This window comes from Galleria mellonella, unplaced genomic scaffold (assembly GCF_026898425.1).
Source record: "Galleria mellonella isolate WM207_F2 unplaced genomic scaffold, CSIRO_AGI_GalMel_v1 utg32, whole genome shotgun sequence".
Classification (NCBI taxonomy): domain Eukaryota; kingdom Metazoa; phylum Arthropoda; class Insecta; order Lepidoptera; family Pyralidae; genus Galleria; species Galleria mellonella.
The window spans coordinates 1,448,669-1,464,549 of record NW_026442075.1 but is presented as its reverse complement, the minus strand read 5'-3'; the positions used below and the strand labels follow the sequence as shown (position 1 = coordinate 1,464,549).

General features: G+C 34.1%; 1 protein-coding gene across 1 annotated transcript; it reads left to right on the top strand.

Annotated features, from left to right (window-relative positions):
* The first annotated feature begins 822 nt into the window (after positions 1-822).
* Positions 823-15,371, top strand: LOC113510724 (uncharacterized). Its single transcript, XM_026894235.3, has 11 exons — positions 823-947; positions 1,525-1,691; positions 2,323-2,491; positions 3,850-3,916; positions 4,434-4,602; positions 5,003-5,152; positions 6,120-6,858; positions 7,101-7,195; positions 7,698-7,833; positions 12,103-12,164; positions 15,214-15,371. Exons 1-10 carry the CDS (start codon positions 941-943, stop codon positions 12,156-12,158), a joined length of 1,755 nt encoding a protein of 584 aa, XP_026750036.2. The 5' UTR covers positions 823-940; the 3' UTR covers positions 12,159-12,164; positions 15,214-15,371.
* Positions 15,372-15,881: the final 510 nt, after the last annotated feature.

Genomic DNA, 15,881 nt, shown 5'->3' with positions numbered 1-15,881 from the left:
TTAAATGGACTATTCTGCATCAAACAACGTCTATATGCAATCTGATGCCTAAAATGGTAATAATAACACAGTATAAATAATTATTTTTTAATTATTCTGCTGAGGCATAAAATATCGGATATAAAATATAAAAAGGACAAAATTAGGTTTGATCGTTCCTTCGCTGTGTAAGAAGTATGAAATGTAATTCTTTATATTGTATCTACCGATATCTCGACCGTATAAAGAAAACAATACAGAAAATATGCAATTTTTGGGTCTATCGAAGAAATGTTTTTCCACGCAATTTTTAATTTGTTTTTGTTAGAAGTTCAAAAAAAAAAAAACGTTTACATGAAATCTACATAGATTTCATACAAACCACTTTATATAATTTAAAAAAGTTATAAAATCTAATATGTTATCAATTATAACTATAGATATAAATATTTTCAGTAAAGGCATATTGTAAGAAAAATATTTTATTTATTTAAAAAACTTTTTCATTATTAAATAATTATAAAAAAAATATATAGAAATAATATTAAAATGTGAAAATTATTTTACAAACACTTAATAATTATTGAAATATGATTTTCATATATTATTAATACTTAATAAATAAATATTTATAAAAATTTTCTTTAAATACCTATAATTAAACATTTATTTTATTGTGTTAATACTTTTAAATGATTTATTTTTCAATTTTATCACGATAAAGGTAGTGCAGACTCTTGTAATTATATAAACTTATAGTTACATGTTCTTTGTCGTTAGATATGTTTTTCTAATCCGTGGTTCCGTTGTTAATCTGTGGTGATTACTTACTCTGTGTTTGATGTTTTTGTTTTTGTTCCTTCCTAATCTGTGAGTTTGTTTATCTTCAATAGCTTATTACTGTTTATACTTTATACAAAAATATTGTATTTTTATTTAAAAGCAATCACTTTTGTGAATCATGCAAGGTAATCTCAATTATTTTAAATGACATGACTTTCATTTAAATAACATCTTACTGCAAATAAAAATATTACAATGTACAAACCGACTATTTCAATACTTTAATAAAAAACTAAATTTTTTACCTTATTTAACAGATTTATTTTATTTATTTAAGAGAACCTCTCTTAATTCCAAATTAATGACCAAACTAGTTTCTTGCGTGATACTTTGTAGTAAATATATGTTTATGATGAAGTATAGAGAGTGTACTCCAGCTCCTAAACCACACGTTTTGGAGATATCATCTCCTAGATTACCTCTGTCCCACACGTTTTTCAAGCACCTGTGCTTATTTTTTTTTTTTTTTATTTATTTAATGAAATTATAGGGTATGGAAACATAACATTTTATTCCTAAAACATGGCAATGCACAATGTCTAGCTTGGACTTTAAAGTTAATTATGTTATATCCATGGTACCATTCATTTTTAAAGATGGACAATGACAATAATTTGGTTGGACCACCAACTTTTTTTCACACTAAGTTTAAAAAATGTATATAAAACCCAGCATTAAATATTTAAAAAAAAACTATTTCAGGCAATAGAAGTCGGTCCCGATCACCGATTAGATCACAATCCATTAATGATAATGCAGCAAATAATGATAATAGCAAGAACTGTCTCTACTTATTTGTGGGTAACTTACCCACTCACTGGGACCATATTAAGATCAAAATGTTTGTTTCTGACACATGCAGGTCATCTGTAAGTATCTTAATTGTTTGTATAATTTAGCTTATACATATTATATCGGCTGGAGAATAACAATACTACATTTTATATCAAAATCACAAGTAAATACTAATACATTAATAGTGTAATAATAATTATATTGTAGAGTAAAATAGGATATCTATATTTTAATATTTTTATTTAACTAATTAATGCCTCTAATGGCCTAGGTGTCATCTCTTCCCAATAAAAGTACATATTTTGATAAATAATTTAATATATTTACAATTTGTATTCTCCATTAATGTACTATTTGTATTATTATAGTATATTATTTTTTATTTATGGTAAAAATATTTATATACATTATAAATAAATTAAATAATTGTTTATTCCGCATTAACTTAAAACATAGTGTAGGTGGTGTATATATTGGCCTACCACTATGATAAAACTCAAAAATAATCACTTCTTCCAACATCCTGAGGATGAAAGGGGTATAGTAGTATATTTTAAGATTCATTAAGATGCTCAAATGCAGAGAGTTTAAAAAATATCTAAAAACACTAATTGTATCTATCCCCAGTGAAGAACCAATAGAATTTGTACCTATATGTATAAAAAATTATATCATTTGTAATAAAAATAAACATTTATATTTCAGATAATTTCAAAGTCCTTGAAATTTGTGAAAGTTTTGAAAGATCTTAGAAATAGGTCAAAAGGAGAGTGCATATTGAAATTTTCAAGCCCTAATGCGTGTATTATGGCATTCAAACTATTAAAAGGTGTTGATTGTGAAGATAAAAAATTAGTTGTAATGCTTGATTCTGGTAAGAAATGTGTATTCATATTTGTGCATAGACAAGTTAGATACAAACATTTGTTTTCCTAAGCAACTCTGGGTGTTTCCTATACATTTATTATAGACATTTTTACATTTTGGGTCACTTAGGCACACCATTTTTTTAAACCTACCGTCCAATGCAGTCTTAAAATATTTTAAAACATCACCAAAGCTTATAGATTTCATTACACAAAAAAGGCCAATTGTAGCATAACCAGTTATTTTTATTTAAAAACTAAACTACTAAACTGATTTTAATAAATTTTTTTATGGGCTGTATGGCAACCTGTATATTCTTTCAGATAGAATAAAAATCCATATTGGTTTATAAATAACAGGATTATTAGGTAACATAGAAAAAAAACTAAATTAAGAATCTCTTCTCTTATTGAAGTCTCTTGAAAAACTGACAGAAAATTTAAACCCTATTTATACTAAAATAACAGTTGAGTGCATGTTGCTTATGCAGAATAAAATGTTTTAGTACATTTTCCTCTCATACTTCTTTTTAGAATATGTTTAATTAATAACACTCATAGAATGTTTATTAAAAAAGACGATTCTCAGCTGTGGATGTGTGGTACTGGCATAGAATAAGCCACCCCTTGTTTTTCCCTGGGTGTCATAAGAGGCGACTAAGGAAGGACGAGGGATAGGCAGCAGCTTCCCTCTTAAACCATCTACAAAACCTAACTGCAGTTGCCAATCCACCTGATACGAGCGGCGACTACTGACAAAACTCCTCAAGCAAAAAGGCTTATGTTGAGCAGTAAACAGTTAAGGTTGATATGATGATGCTGATGATTACACTAGTAAACCAGTTTCAAAAATAAGTATAACACAGTAAATAATTAGTTAAGCCCTGTGACTTCTCCTGTGTAACTTACATACATAAAGTGTACTATTTGCTAGTTAGGATACAACCTACCTATGTGCACAATTTCATTTAAATCTGTTCAGTTGTTTCTGTGTGAATCTGTTATGTCCATGGTACTGCTCATGTCTATAGACGACGGTTACCACTTTCCATCAGGTGGACCGTCAGCTTGTTTGCCATTCTAAATGTATAAAAAAAAAATCCGTCCTTACAAAATTTCAAATTTATAATATTAATAGTATCACTATACTTATTTTAGCCGTGTAGGTCCCAGCATAAAATAAGCGATTCTTCCCTTTCCTGAAGGTGTCGTAAGAGGCGACTAAGGGAAGACAAGGAATAGGCAGCAGCGTCTCTCGTAAAATTTCCAAAACCTAACTGTGCCTGCCAAGCGTGGCAACAAACCCCCCTCCCCCCTTATAGGGTGGCTATGTGCAGCAGTGATACAACTATTCTTATATTAACAGGTGAACTGTTTGAACAATTAACAAGTGATACAAGGAAAACAACACAATACAATGATAAACCTGCACTGTGAGTATAGCATATGTATATTTCTTTAATATTTTTAATAAATATAAATATAGCTAAATATCTAATTATAAATAAACTAAAGAACTGGCTAAAGGAACAGAATTTTTATGACATAAAACATTTCCTTGGTAGACGTTTTGACAATTTAGTATTAACAAAAATTTTTGTATATCTAACAATGATTGATAATAGGAAACTTAATTTGCATGCTATATGATTTTAGCAAGACATGTGCACTCTTTAATATAATTATACCATGTTTTAAGCAAATAAATATATATTATTATAAAAAAAAAACCGAATTATGTATAATCTGAATGATTAACTCGATCAATCATAAAACTGTTGGTGTACACAGTAATAAACAATGTAATTGTGTTTTAATTTGTTGCTATTTTATTTAGAAAGTGTTTCTGTGTTAATTTCTAAAAAATTTGTTTACTTCTTCATTGAATTGCATTGATACAGACATATATATTATTCATGTTAATTTATTACATTTTAATATTATCAACAGAAATAAAAATTTACCAACAAATAGTCACCCATCTCTCAATACAAACAACGCGAAACCTGTGGATGTTACCAACGTCCAAGGTATGCATGAGACGTACGGACTTAGCTTGACTTTCTTGCAAACTCTCGGAATAAAGTTGCCATTGCAAAAAAGAGTATTCGTAAGAAATGTGAGTGTCATATTTTTTTTTTTTATATTAATGTAATTGAAATATATGAAGGACCGTATGCAAATAAATCTTGGTCAGATCGAATTCCACACGGTCCCTCCTGGAAGCCATCATGATATTTTTTTTAAATAAATGATAATGGAATGGTAACCCCGCCTACGCTATCTGTATATACTAAAAGGGCACCAGTGAGCGATGTTGATGATAGTTGACGATGAAAGCAAGTCAGTTGAACCATCATAACTAAATATTGTTTTTTTACTCCTGATGAATTCACTATAATCAGCCAAGTGACTTAACTTCATACTCCGCTAGTGCGATTGATATTAATTCATAAAAAAAAAAAATAGAAACTTCAGAGTAAAAATTTAGATAGAGTAATTTAAATTATATTTTTCAGTTACCTAGTAATATAGAGGAAGACCAGTTGCGCCATATCTTCGGGTATGCGGGCCAAGTTTACGCAGTAATGATTGTGAGACAGAACCGGGAAAATGAAGAAAAATTGTTTGCAAAGATCGAATATGACCATCCAGTGGAAGCAGTGCAGGTATTTATTTATTCAGTACTAACTTTTATCTGTAACTTTGTTTGCGTAACTGGAACAAATAGTATGTCCTTCTCCAACCCATATAGTACATGTATAACACAGTTCATAGTACTTTCGTAGTTAAGCTGTTAAGGCATTATGAGTTTTTTTTTTTGATGGGTGAAAATGGTATGGGAATTCATCAGGAATTAACCATTATAGTTTCCAGGGAGAACCACGAGGAGGTCGACCTGATTGGGTATATTGCTAGCAATAGGATTCTCAGTCTCCATTACTAACAATCCCTTTCCCCCAGGCATTATGAGTTAACAAATAAACAAACTTCCTATTCACGTTTATGGGCTTTTACCTTATTTAGTTATATTATCCCTGTATGTACATATTATCTTACAGTACTATCTTATAGCCAAAGAAAGCCATCAAAAAAATATGACACTATTAAAAAAATATTGACTAACTCAAAATGAATAGTTTTATTAAACTAAAACAGAGCTTATTTCATAATCTAGTTTATAAAGAAATATTACTTCATTAAATTCCTTAGGCAATATACTAACTTAAGATACTAAATTAATGGTCCTTTTAAATTGGTAGTCTAAAACTAAAACTAGCTGTCTATATGCGATATTATATGTCGTTCCCGACATATAATGGGCCACCCCTTCCTTTCTTATGTGTGTCGTAAGAGGTGACTAAGGGAGCTTATGGTGGAGGGATGGGCAACAGTGTCCCTCTTAAAACATATGTAAAAGCCTAACTGCGCTTGCCAACCCGCCTGCCAAGAGTGGCAACTACTGGCAAAACTCCCCTTATGGGGAAGGCTTATGTTCAACAGTGGATAGTTAAGGGCTGAAATAATGTGATATGATGCTATATGTTACCGCTTTTCATTACATAGACTAGATTGCTAACAGAGTAGCTTGTGTGCCATTCTAAGCATTATAAAAGACTCTTCAATTTGTTATAGGCAGTGTCAATGTTCCACGGTCAGGAATACATGAGTAAGAAATTGCATGTACAAATGGACAACAACCCAAATGCTAATTTCCAATACTTACCACGCGAACTAAAGACCGTAGGACCTGGACTAGGGCCCAATGGAGAACCGTTGAGAAACGTCAGGAGCGCCGTCGAGTTTGAGCCCGTCAAACAGCTTCTACTACAGGAACTGGCTAAATTACAAACGATGAAACTTCAAGAGGGAAATATGAGCAGCATGGCCGTAAATCAAGTGATCCCACAAGACAACACCATGGGTATCATGAACAACATGATGAACTTCCAAAACCCTATGGGCCTTTTGAATGTTAATGCTTTCAACCCGCTCAGTCAGCAGAGTTGGTATGGCCTCAGCAATCTGATGAGCAATCAAGGGACACAGAACTTGCAGGTCATGCAAGGGTTACTACAGCAAAGTATGGGTAACGATCTATCTGGGTTACAGATTCAAAATATGCCAAACACAACTCAAAGTTTATTGGGCAACATGTCTCAGAATCAATGGAATACTACGTCTCAAAATCTATTAACCAACATGAGCCAGAATATTGCTCAAAATCGATCGGATAACATGGATTCATATTCACAAAAAAATCAAACGAGACATAGAGATAGAAAGATTTCAGAAGATGATGACCATTACGAAAAATCATATGACAAATTTGATATTGAGCGTCTGAGTTACGCCAATTCAAAGTTTAATAAAGGTTTGTATTATCAATCCAGCTGCACCAGTTATTTGGTCTGTTTTGTAATTGTTTTGTTTCATCATTGGTTTACCAGAGAGATAATAACTCTTAATAAATCGCCACATTTTTTCTATCTTACTTTTTCTCTATAGTCTATACTTTAATCTGTTGTCTATTATTAATGTTGCCATATATAAAACCATAATATCAATAAAATTCCAGATACTGTACTAATTAAATATTAAATCTAACATTTTCAGACTCGGATTCATACCGGCGCAGCGCAACACCGAAGAAAAGTGATGATTCTGATAGAAATATTATGTCATCATCGGGCATGTTGATTTTCACCGATGTAAGTATTAAAATTGTGGTTCGTTCACAAAAAAAATTAAATGTATAGTTTTTTTTATTTTAACCGACATCTAAATAGAAGCGCTCTCAGTTTACCTGTTTTTTTTTTTATCTTTGCAAATTCTGAACCAATTTTAATAATTATTTTTACAACTAATAGATGTTTCCTCTCGTATTGATCCCATACTAACAACTTATTTAGTTTAGCGGCGTGTAATGAGTTCTATTTTCTTTTTTTTTTAAATATATTAATTTTAGTTAAAGTTGCCGATTTAATTTGTGGAACAAATCAATGTAAATTAAAACGGTAGTCAAGAAAACTCGACTAGTTTCGGGACCATTCGGGACCCTTGATCTTGAGAGGCTGTGTCGTGAGCCTGCCTCAGCGGGCCGAGGCTCCGTGCCTAAGAGACCCGGATAGTCCTGAGACTAATTGTGATTTCTCTACCGAATTACACGAAAGTTAAGCATATAGTTATTACATTAAAATCTTATTATTGCAGCTGCCTTCAAGTGTGACCATCAAGGCGTTATCATCCAAAATGAGCGAAGTGGGCGAAGTAAAGTTTGCGGAGATGACCGGACAGAACAGGGCCATCGTGAGGTTCACTAACGCCCGCGACGCAGAACGCTGTGTCAGTATCCTTTTTAAATTATCAAAGCTCAGTCATAAGCGAACTACAGATTCCGAATCCTCAGGAATGGCAACGCATGGGGGGTATCATGGGCGAAACATTATACCCTATTATGTCCATGGTACTGCTCATGTCTATAGGCGACGGTTACCACTTTCCATCAGGTGGGCCGTCAGCTTGTTTGCCATTCTAAGATGTATAAAAATACCCTCCATGCGTTGCCATTCCTGAGGACTCAGGTGTTATTCCTGTGGCGTATATATATTGTATATATAACAAACCTTTATAAATACCTTTTGAATTTCCGTAGAAAAATAAATTATAAATAACAGCGCATGCGAAGTTGCGCGCGCAGTATAAAATTTAGAAATTGTCATTCTTTTTAGAAAATATATAGACGTTTGAATATTGAATTAAATATTTTACTGACTCATTTCCCATAACTGGTGACCCCGTAAAAACGCATATTACAATGGCATCGTCTAACAACAACGACGAAATATTTAAAGTGGGAATACGAGTTCCGCCATTTTGGCCGGAGGAACCCGAAATATGGTTTGCTCAGGTTGAAGGCCAATTCGCCGTCTCAAATATAACAGCAGATGCAACGAAGTTTAACTACGTTATTGGACAACTTGACCACCAATTTTCAAAGGAAGTGAAGGACATTATAATTTCACCACCTCCGACGGAAAAGTATGAAAAATTGAAAACTGAACTTATCAAACGTCTAAGTGCCTCACGCGAGAAGCAGGTAAAACAACTACTTATGCATGAGGAATTGGGAGACCGTCGCCCGTCACAATTTTTACGGCATTTACAAAGCCTCGCCGGACCGAACGTGCCAGAGGACTTTCTCAAGACCATATGGACAAGTAGACTACCACGCAACGTACAGACAGTGATAGCTGCTCAACCTACAGCGTCACTAGAGGTACTTTCTGATTTGGCAGACCGTATCCAGGATATTGCCCCTGCTACTCCGCAAGTGTCAGCTGCATCAACATGTGGATCATCACTTGACGCTATGGCCAACGAGATAGCCGAACTCCGGCGGCAGATGAAAGTGCTTATGGATCGTCAGTCTCGTCCCCGTTCCTGTCAGAGAAGTCGCAGCCGCTCTGAAACGCGATCGGAATCCAACTATAGAAAATTCCCGAAGTGTTGGTATCATGCAAAGTATGGATCTAAAGCAAAGCGATGCGTAAAGCCTTGTGATTATCAGGCGGGAAATGCACAGGGCGGTCGGTAATGGCGACGAACGGCCGTCCCAACACGTCTGGTCGCCTGTTCGTCGTAGATCGTCGGTCGAAGATGCAATTTCTAATCGATACAGGAAGCGATGTTTGTGTCTTCCCACGACGAGCACTGCATGAGCGTCGTCCTAAATCAGATTTCCAACTTTCTGCTGCTAACGGTACCACGATCAGCACATTTGGATATACTCACCTGGATTTGGATCTTGGTTTGCGCCGTGATTTCCCATGGCGTTTCATTGTTGGTGACGTCACTAAGGCGATTATAGGAGCTGATTTTCTAAAGTTCTATGGTCTTCTAGTAGACTTACGTAACCAACGATTGTTAGACAACACGACGACACTGTCCGTCGTTTGCTCTCCTGCGCACTCGTCGACTACAATTTCTTCTATCAAGATACCAATCGGCGAGTCTCGCTACGACCAAATCCTGAAGGAATTTCCTGAAATTACAAATCCATCCAGAAAACAAGCTGATATCAAACACAATACCGTTCACTTCATCAGGACTACGCCCGGACCTCCAATTTACTGTACTCCACGCCGTCTAGCGCCAGATAAATTAAAAATCGCAAAGGCAGAATTCGAGTCTATGATTAAATTAGGTATTGCTCGACCATCGGAAAGCTCCTGGGCCTCGCCATTACATCTGGTACCGAAGAAGGATAACGGATGGCGGCCTTGTGGAGATTACCGAATGCTAAATGCTCGCACCATTCCTGACAGATATCCAGTTAGACATGTTCATGACTTCACACACAGTATAGCAGGTTGCACAGTATTCTCAACAATAGATCTTGTCAAAGCCTATCATCAAATCCCAGTAAATCCAAGCGATATTCACAAGACTGCCATCACAACACCGTTCGGGCTTTATGAATTTCCTGCCATGACGTTTGGTTTACGAAATGCTGGGCAGACTTTTCAGCGTTTTGTTGACGAAATGACGCGTGGATTGGATTTTGTTTACCCTTACATTGATGACTTCTTAGTCTTTTCCAAAAATGAGGATCTTCATGAGCAGCACCTGCGTATACTATTCAATAGATTGAAGGATTATGGAATTGTCATCAATATTTCAAAATGTAACTTTGGTCGGTCTGAAGTAAAATTTCTTGGATATAATATATCAGCCAATGGTATCAAACCTCTTGATGAGAAAGTTGAAGCGATCAAATCGTTTCCTCCTCCCAAGACAGTTCGAGAACTCCGCAGATTTTTAGGGATGCTGAATTTCTACAGACGATTCATTCCCAGCGCTGCCGAAGTTCAAGCACCTCTACATGCTCTCATGACTGGCTCAGTTAAAGGTTCTTACCCTATCAACCTGTGTGATGATACCCTTCAAGCCTTTGAAGATTGCAAAGAGAGTCTATGCCGCGCTACACTTCTTGCTCATCCGGATTGCCAATGCAGACTTGGTCTTGTGACAGATGCCTCAGAAACTGCAATCGGAGCCGTCTTACAACAATATAAAGATGGAAATTGGCAACCGTTAGCCTTCTTTTCACGTAAGCTAACCTCAGCGCAGCAAAAATATTCTCCTTATGATCGAGAGCTGCTTGCCGTGTACGAAGCATTAAAATATTTTAGACACATGGTTGAAGCCAGGGATTTCACGATCTTTACAGATCATAAACCATTGTGTTACGCCTTTCACCAACGCAGGGATAAATGTTCACCGAGACAGTTTCGTCATCTGGATTTTATATCCCAGTTTACAACTGACTTGAGACACATCTCGGGAAAGGACAACCTAGTCGCAGACACATTGAGTAGAGTGAAAGAGGTGGAACTGTCTATCAATTTCTCTCAACTTGCCGAGTCACAAGCAGCTGATCCAGAATTAAAGAATCTGTTAGAACATGGAACTTCATTACGTTTGGAGAAGGTGAAGATACCTGGAACGCATGCAGAATTATATTGCGATGTGAGCACTCCAATTCCTAGACCCTACGTAACAAAGTCCATACGCAAACAAGTCTTTGATAGCCTGCATTCATTGAGTCATCCTGGTGCTAATGCAACAATCAAGTTAGTAGCAGAACGCTACGTATGGCCAGGGATTAAAAAAGACTGCAGAGAGTGGACGCGTACATGTCTAGCTTGTCAACGTTCTAAGATAACTAGGCATGTATCCTCACCTTTAGGTACCTATCAGCTGCCACGAGCTCGATTCATGCATGTCCATATAGATCTCATCTATTCTCACTCATTTCCCATATTCCTATATACCCAGTAAATTTACGCCATACCCCACCCTTCAAACTGAAACACAGCCATGCAAACACAACTGCTTCACGGTTGAAACACGAATGAGACAGAGGTACCCAAGCAATCGACTTTTGTAAAAAGTCTCCCTCTGGTAAAATTCACTAAAGATGCTTATGTTTTGCCTAATGTGTTAGTAATACAGCGGGGTGGAAGGGACAGGTTGGCCAAAACAGCTGATTCAAGTGAATTGTCTGAATCAGATGGCAGATTATTTTCCCGCCGGAAATGCACCACAGGCTTATAATTAACGATTCTTAGTTTAGACGCCGCGCATTGTATTTGACATTCTACGATCCACACTGCGTAATACCTACACAGCGCATTCAGAACCTTTCTTCGTAGGTATGTTTCATAGGCTTATGGCATGGTAGGATTTTAATACGTTGTATTACATTGTTGCTGCTATGTTATATATGCTGTGCCATATTTAACATTTGTTGCATGATAATATAGAATTATTAATTTATTTTGTATAGAAAACAAAATTATAAGAAGAAACGTGTAAGGTAACTTTCAAAATGCATTTATTAGAACTCTTTTAGATTTTCAGCGTACAGCCAAAGACTTGCTGGAGGTAATGATTACTTTGTGTTTACCATTTTACAAAGTTGAAACTAGCATTTTCAGTTAAAGGCCATACATTTTTAAATCTCAATTTATAAACATAAAATATCACTTTTAATAAAATTAATAATAATTTACAATCTTATTTTGCAAATAATTTCCTTCAACTCCGAACTCAGGACTGTTTGATCGTTCTAAAGTGGATGGTCAGATAATCCACGTGAAATTCCTATAAGTGATGGTAAGTGAATATTTCAGATGCACCGCTGTGGGGTAAGTAAAAATAAAAAAAAATTATATATTTTTTTACCAACTTTTAGTAAGGGATTTTATTTTCAAAGTTTAATTCATTATTTGATCATTAATAATGGATTTAAATGTCTATTAAGAATATTTCAGTATCATTTCTTTTTACTTAATTATATTTTTATTCACCGAAGATTTTATTTTATAATATTCAGCATTCATCTTTTAATGTCCCTATTTGTATTTTAAAAATAGCAAAACGCCATACAGAAAAAAAATAGCTTCGGCTTACCATCTAAAAGTTTTTGTGTTTGAGATAACTCGTCTTTCTATGAAAGTTTTATTTACATACATACATATCTGTCACGCCTGTCTCTCATTAGGGTAGGCAGAAACAATGGAACGCCAAATGCTTCGATTCAAACAAACCTCTTAAAGTTAAGAGGTTACGTTTACCTCTTACCTCAAGTTTTATTTGTTTTTATAAAATACTAATATAGATATTTATTCTATTGCTATAAATGGTTGAGCCCAAAATGGCTGATGCTGACGTCGGCCAACTCCAAAACGTTTTTTTTCTTCATACATACACACATATATACGTATGTTTTTTCTTCCTTCTTACGAAAACTTAAATATACTGTTCTAAAAATTAAAAATAAAAACATTCTTGTTCGCGGCGCCGCCGCATCTCACTGATTGTCATAATTCAAAAAAATTTCTTTATAGCAAATGTAAATGGCTTGAAAGTGAAAATGGGATTAATCCCATTAATTTTAATACACCGTATGCAAAAATTAAAAGGTAACTATAGCTTTTAATCAGGTGAAGAACTATAAACTGTGTTTATACCATTATGAGAGAGAGACACCTATATCCACCATCTTTTTCATATGTACGATAATAAACATATCCGTGAGTGGATTTGTTCACACTGCCCCATCGCTCTGTCAATCTTTTTTGTGTTTTATTTTTTTTTTCCCTATTTCTAAATTTCTTCTCATTTTTATTACTGGCAACTCGTCTATTCTTTTTAAGCCAATATTTTTTTACCAGTGTCGGTTTTAGAATTTCCTCATTTTATTTGAAATTATTAATGGGTAATAGATGGAGACAACGCTCTAATTTGATCCATCACTGCACACCAAACGTTTCTTATGTTTCTCTAAAAAACTAGCAATCAAATCGAAAGTGTATTTTTCGAATGAACGGTTTATTGTAGTATTCCGTACATATTTATTAACATTTATAAAAAAAAATTTATTTGTATTTAATTACATCAAAGGTTTATAACTCCAGATTATTATATTTGTAAATTGTAGACGAAAATATAAATAGTGTTGATGAAATTAGATACCTTTATAGGTACATTTATTTAAATTTAGTCCAAAATATTTACGTCGTTGTATTTGATTTTCTGACATATAATTTTACCCGTAGCTAATTAATTCAAATCGGCCGAATTGTCTGAAAAGTTTGTATTTTACTATTTTTATTTAATAATACCTGCCTTAGTCACCAAATAAGTATATATTTTTTTTGTTTTTTTTTTAGTTGGCATTGGAGTGACCCAAGATTGGGTTATTTTTTTTTTGTATAAAATATTTATTCCTATTTATATTAGGCTGAAAATTTGTGTTCAAGCGATGGATTGATGTATTCACATGATAATGTCTTTTCTATTGTTAAAGGTTAAATATTGTTAATATCAAAAGATTAAGTTCTTACTTTACTTTCTTATTTACTTAAATAAGATTAACTTATTTCATTTTAGGTATAAATATTATTATATATAAGTGGTAGTTTATTTATTATATACTTTATTTTAATAGTAATTACGTATAAATAATCTGCAAAACCTAGTTATCTGCATAATGGATGCACTAACCTGTTTATAGGTTAGTAAATGGTCGACAACAGGATTGCCAGTTTAGGGTACTTTACCCTAGTTTTAAGGACAATTTGGTAGGTTATTTTTAGAATATTAATTTAAAGATGGCATGAGTTTAAGTTATTGTTAAGAATAACTTTTTTATTATATACCCAATTACCTTGTCTATCCTACCACTATTTTGCAATATTGACCAACATTCTTCTGGCATGACATTTTATCGTTCAGATATTAGTGACGAAAATTTGGGTATAAAATCTTGTTGTCTACAGACACTCGTTAGCTTGGCGACTAAACTACAGCCAATATGAAGAGATTGCAAACGTCTTGTAGTTCTAAAGAGTTGTGTTGTATTTTATGTTCTTATAACACTGTCTGTTTTTCATAGCCAAACTTGCTTTCTGTACCTTTATGACGAAAGGAATAAATTTAACACAATCAGTTCCTTTAAGCGATGACATCTCAGTTAGAAACGAATCCTAACATTTAATCATCATCATTATATCACCCGTTACCTGTCCACTACTGAGTATAAGCCTTCCCCATATGAGGGAGATTTGCCAGTAGTTGCCATGCTTGGCAGTCGGGTTGGACGCTGCTGACCTCTCGATCATTAAGTTTCCTTAGTCGACTGTGACGCTACGGTCCATTCTAGGCCAGGATCAAACGACGAGTAACATTGAATCTCCGGCCTAAATCTCTGAATGGTCAAAAAATTACTGTCACTTGCTTTTGGTACTTTGGAAGGCGTGTAAAGCCGTCATCCGGTGAGCTACGTAAGAGACCTTCGTGTATAATGAAGCCGACCTAAAATCTCTTTATACCAGAGTAACAACTTCACACTAGAAATATAATACAGTAGAACCCTTGTGGAAAACATTTTAATTTTTAAATACTTAGATTACTTAGATAATATTTTCGTATTGAATGAGTAATTATTATTTTACTACTAGAGTAATTTTTTACTCGACTTACAACCAATATATTTTCAACTTATTTATCTTCGAAACTTATGGATGTGTGATTTTAACATATTTTCCAATGTTCGTTTGTGTATGACGAAAGCAAAGGTTTGAACTTTTTACCATAGAAGTAATTTTTTACTTGTCAAAAATAACATCTGTATGATACCGTATAATTTTTTTTTTTTCAGTGGAGTATGCAGCTGAGTTCAAGACATATTTCAAACTTTAATTACATTTACTGCTTATCTAGTGCTTAGATAATTATTTTTATTATTAGTAGTAAGCCCAATATTCCTAAACCTTTACGCTATAATTAGTATTTTGTTCTAATAAAGTATATTAACTATCTTATCATTTTTTTTCTCGACATTTTATTAATCCCTACTTTATTAGATTATCAAATTTTACTTGTAGTGTACACATGACAAGAACTACAGATCACCATGCACGATCATGCGTATATCAATAATTATGTAATCAAAATAATTGGTCAAATTCAAATTCAAATTCAAAAATCATTTATTCATGTAGGACATTTTAGCCGCTTATGAAGGTCAAAATAGCCATCAGAGCTATTCTTCAAATACTCAGCAAATAGTCCGATCTGGAAAAACTAATGGTTGTAGGCAAGATAGAGGAAAAAGACCACGCGGACGACCGCCTAATCGATGGTCGGACCAAGTAACCGCCGTTACGGGACTGTCAATTGCAGCTGCCCTGCGAGAAGCTGAAGACCGTGCAAAATGGAATAACATCATAAGAGAAGCAACAGACACCTTTCAAGGGTACGACCTTCAGTAATGAAGAGGACGAAGAGAGAAAGAGAGAGTCAGTAAACCAATTCTTTTTAGCTTAT

Bases quoted from the DNA above. Each gene is read 5' to 3' on its own strand.
- LOC113510724 (XM_026894235.3), top strand. The intron at 2,492-3,849 runs GTAAGAAATGTG...TTATATTAACAG, and splicing joins AGTTGTAATGCTTGATTCTG to GTGAACTGTTTGAACAATTA. The intron at 6,859-7,100 runs GTTTGTATTATC...TAACATTTTCAG, and splicing joins CAATTCAAAGTTTAATAAAG to ACTCGGATTCATACCGGCGC.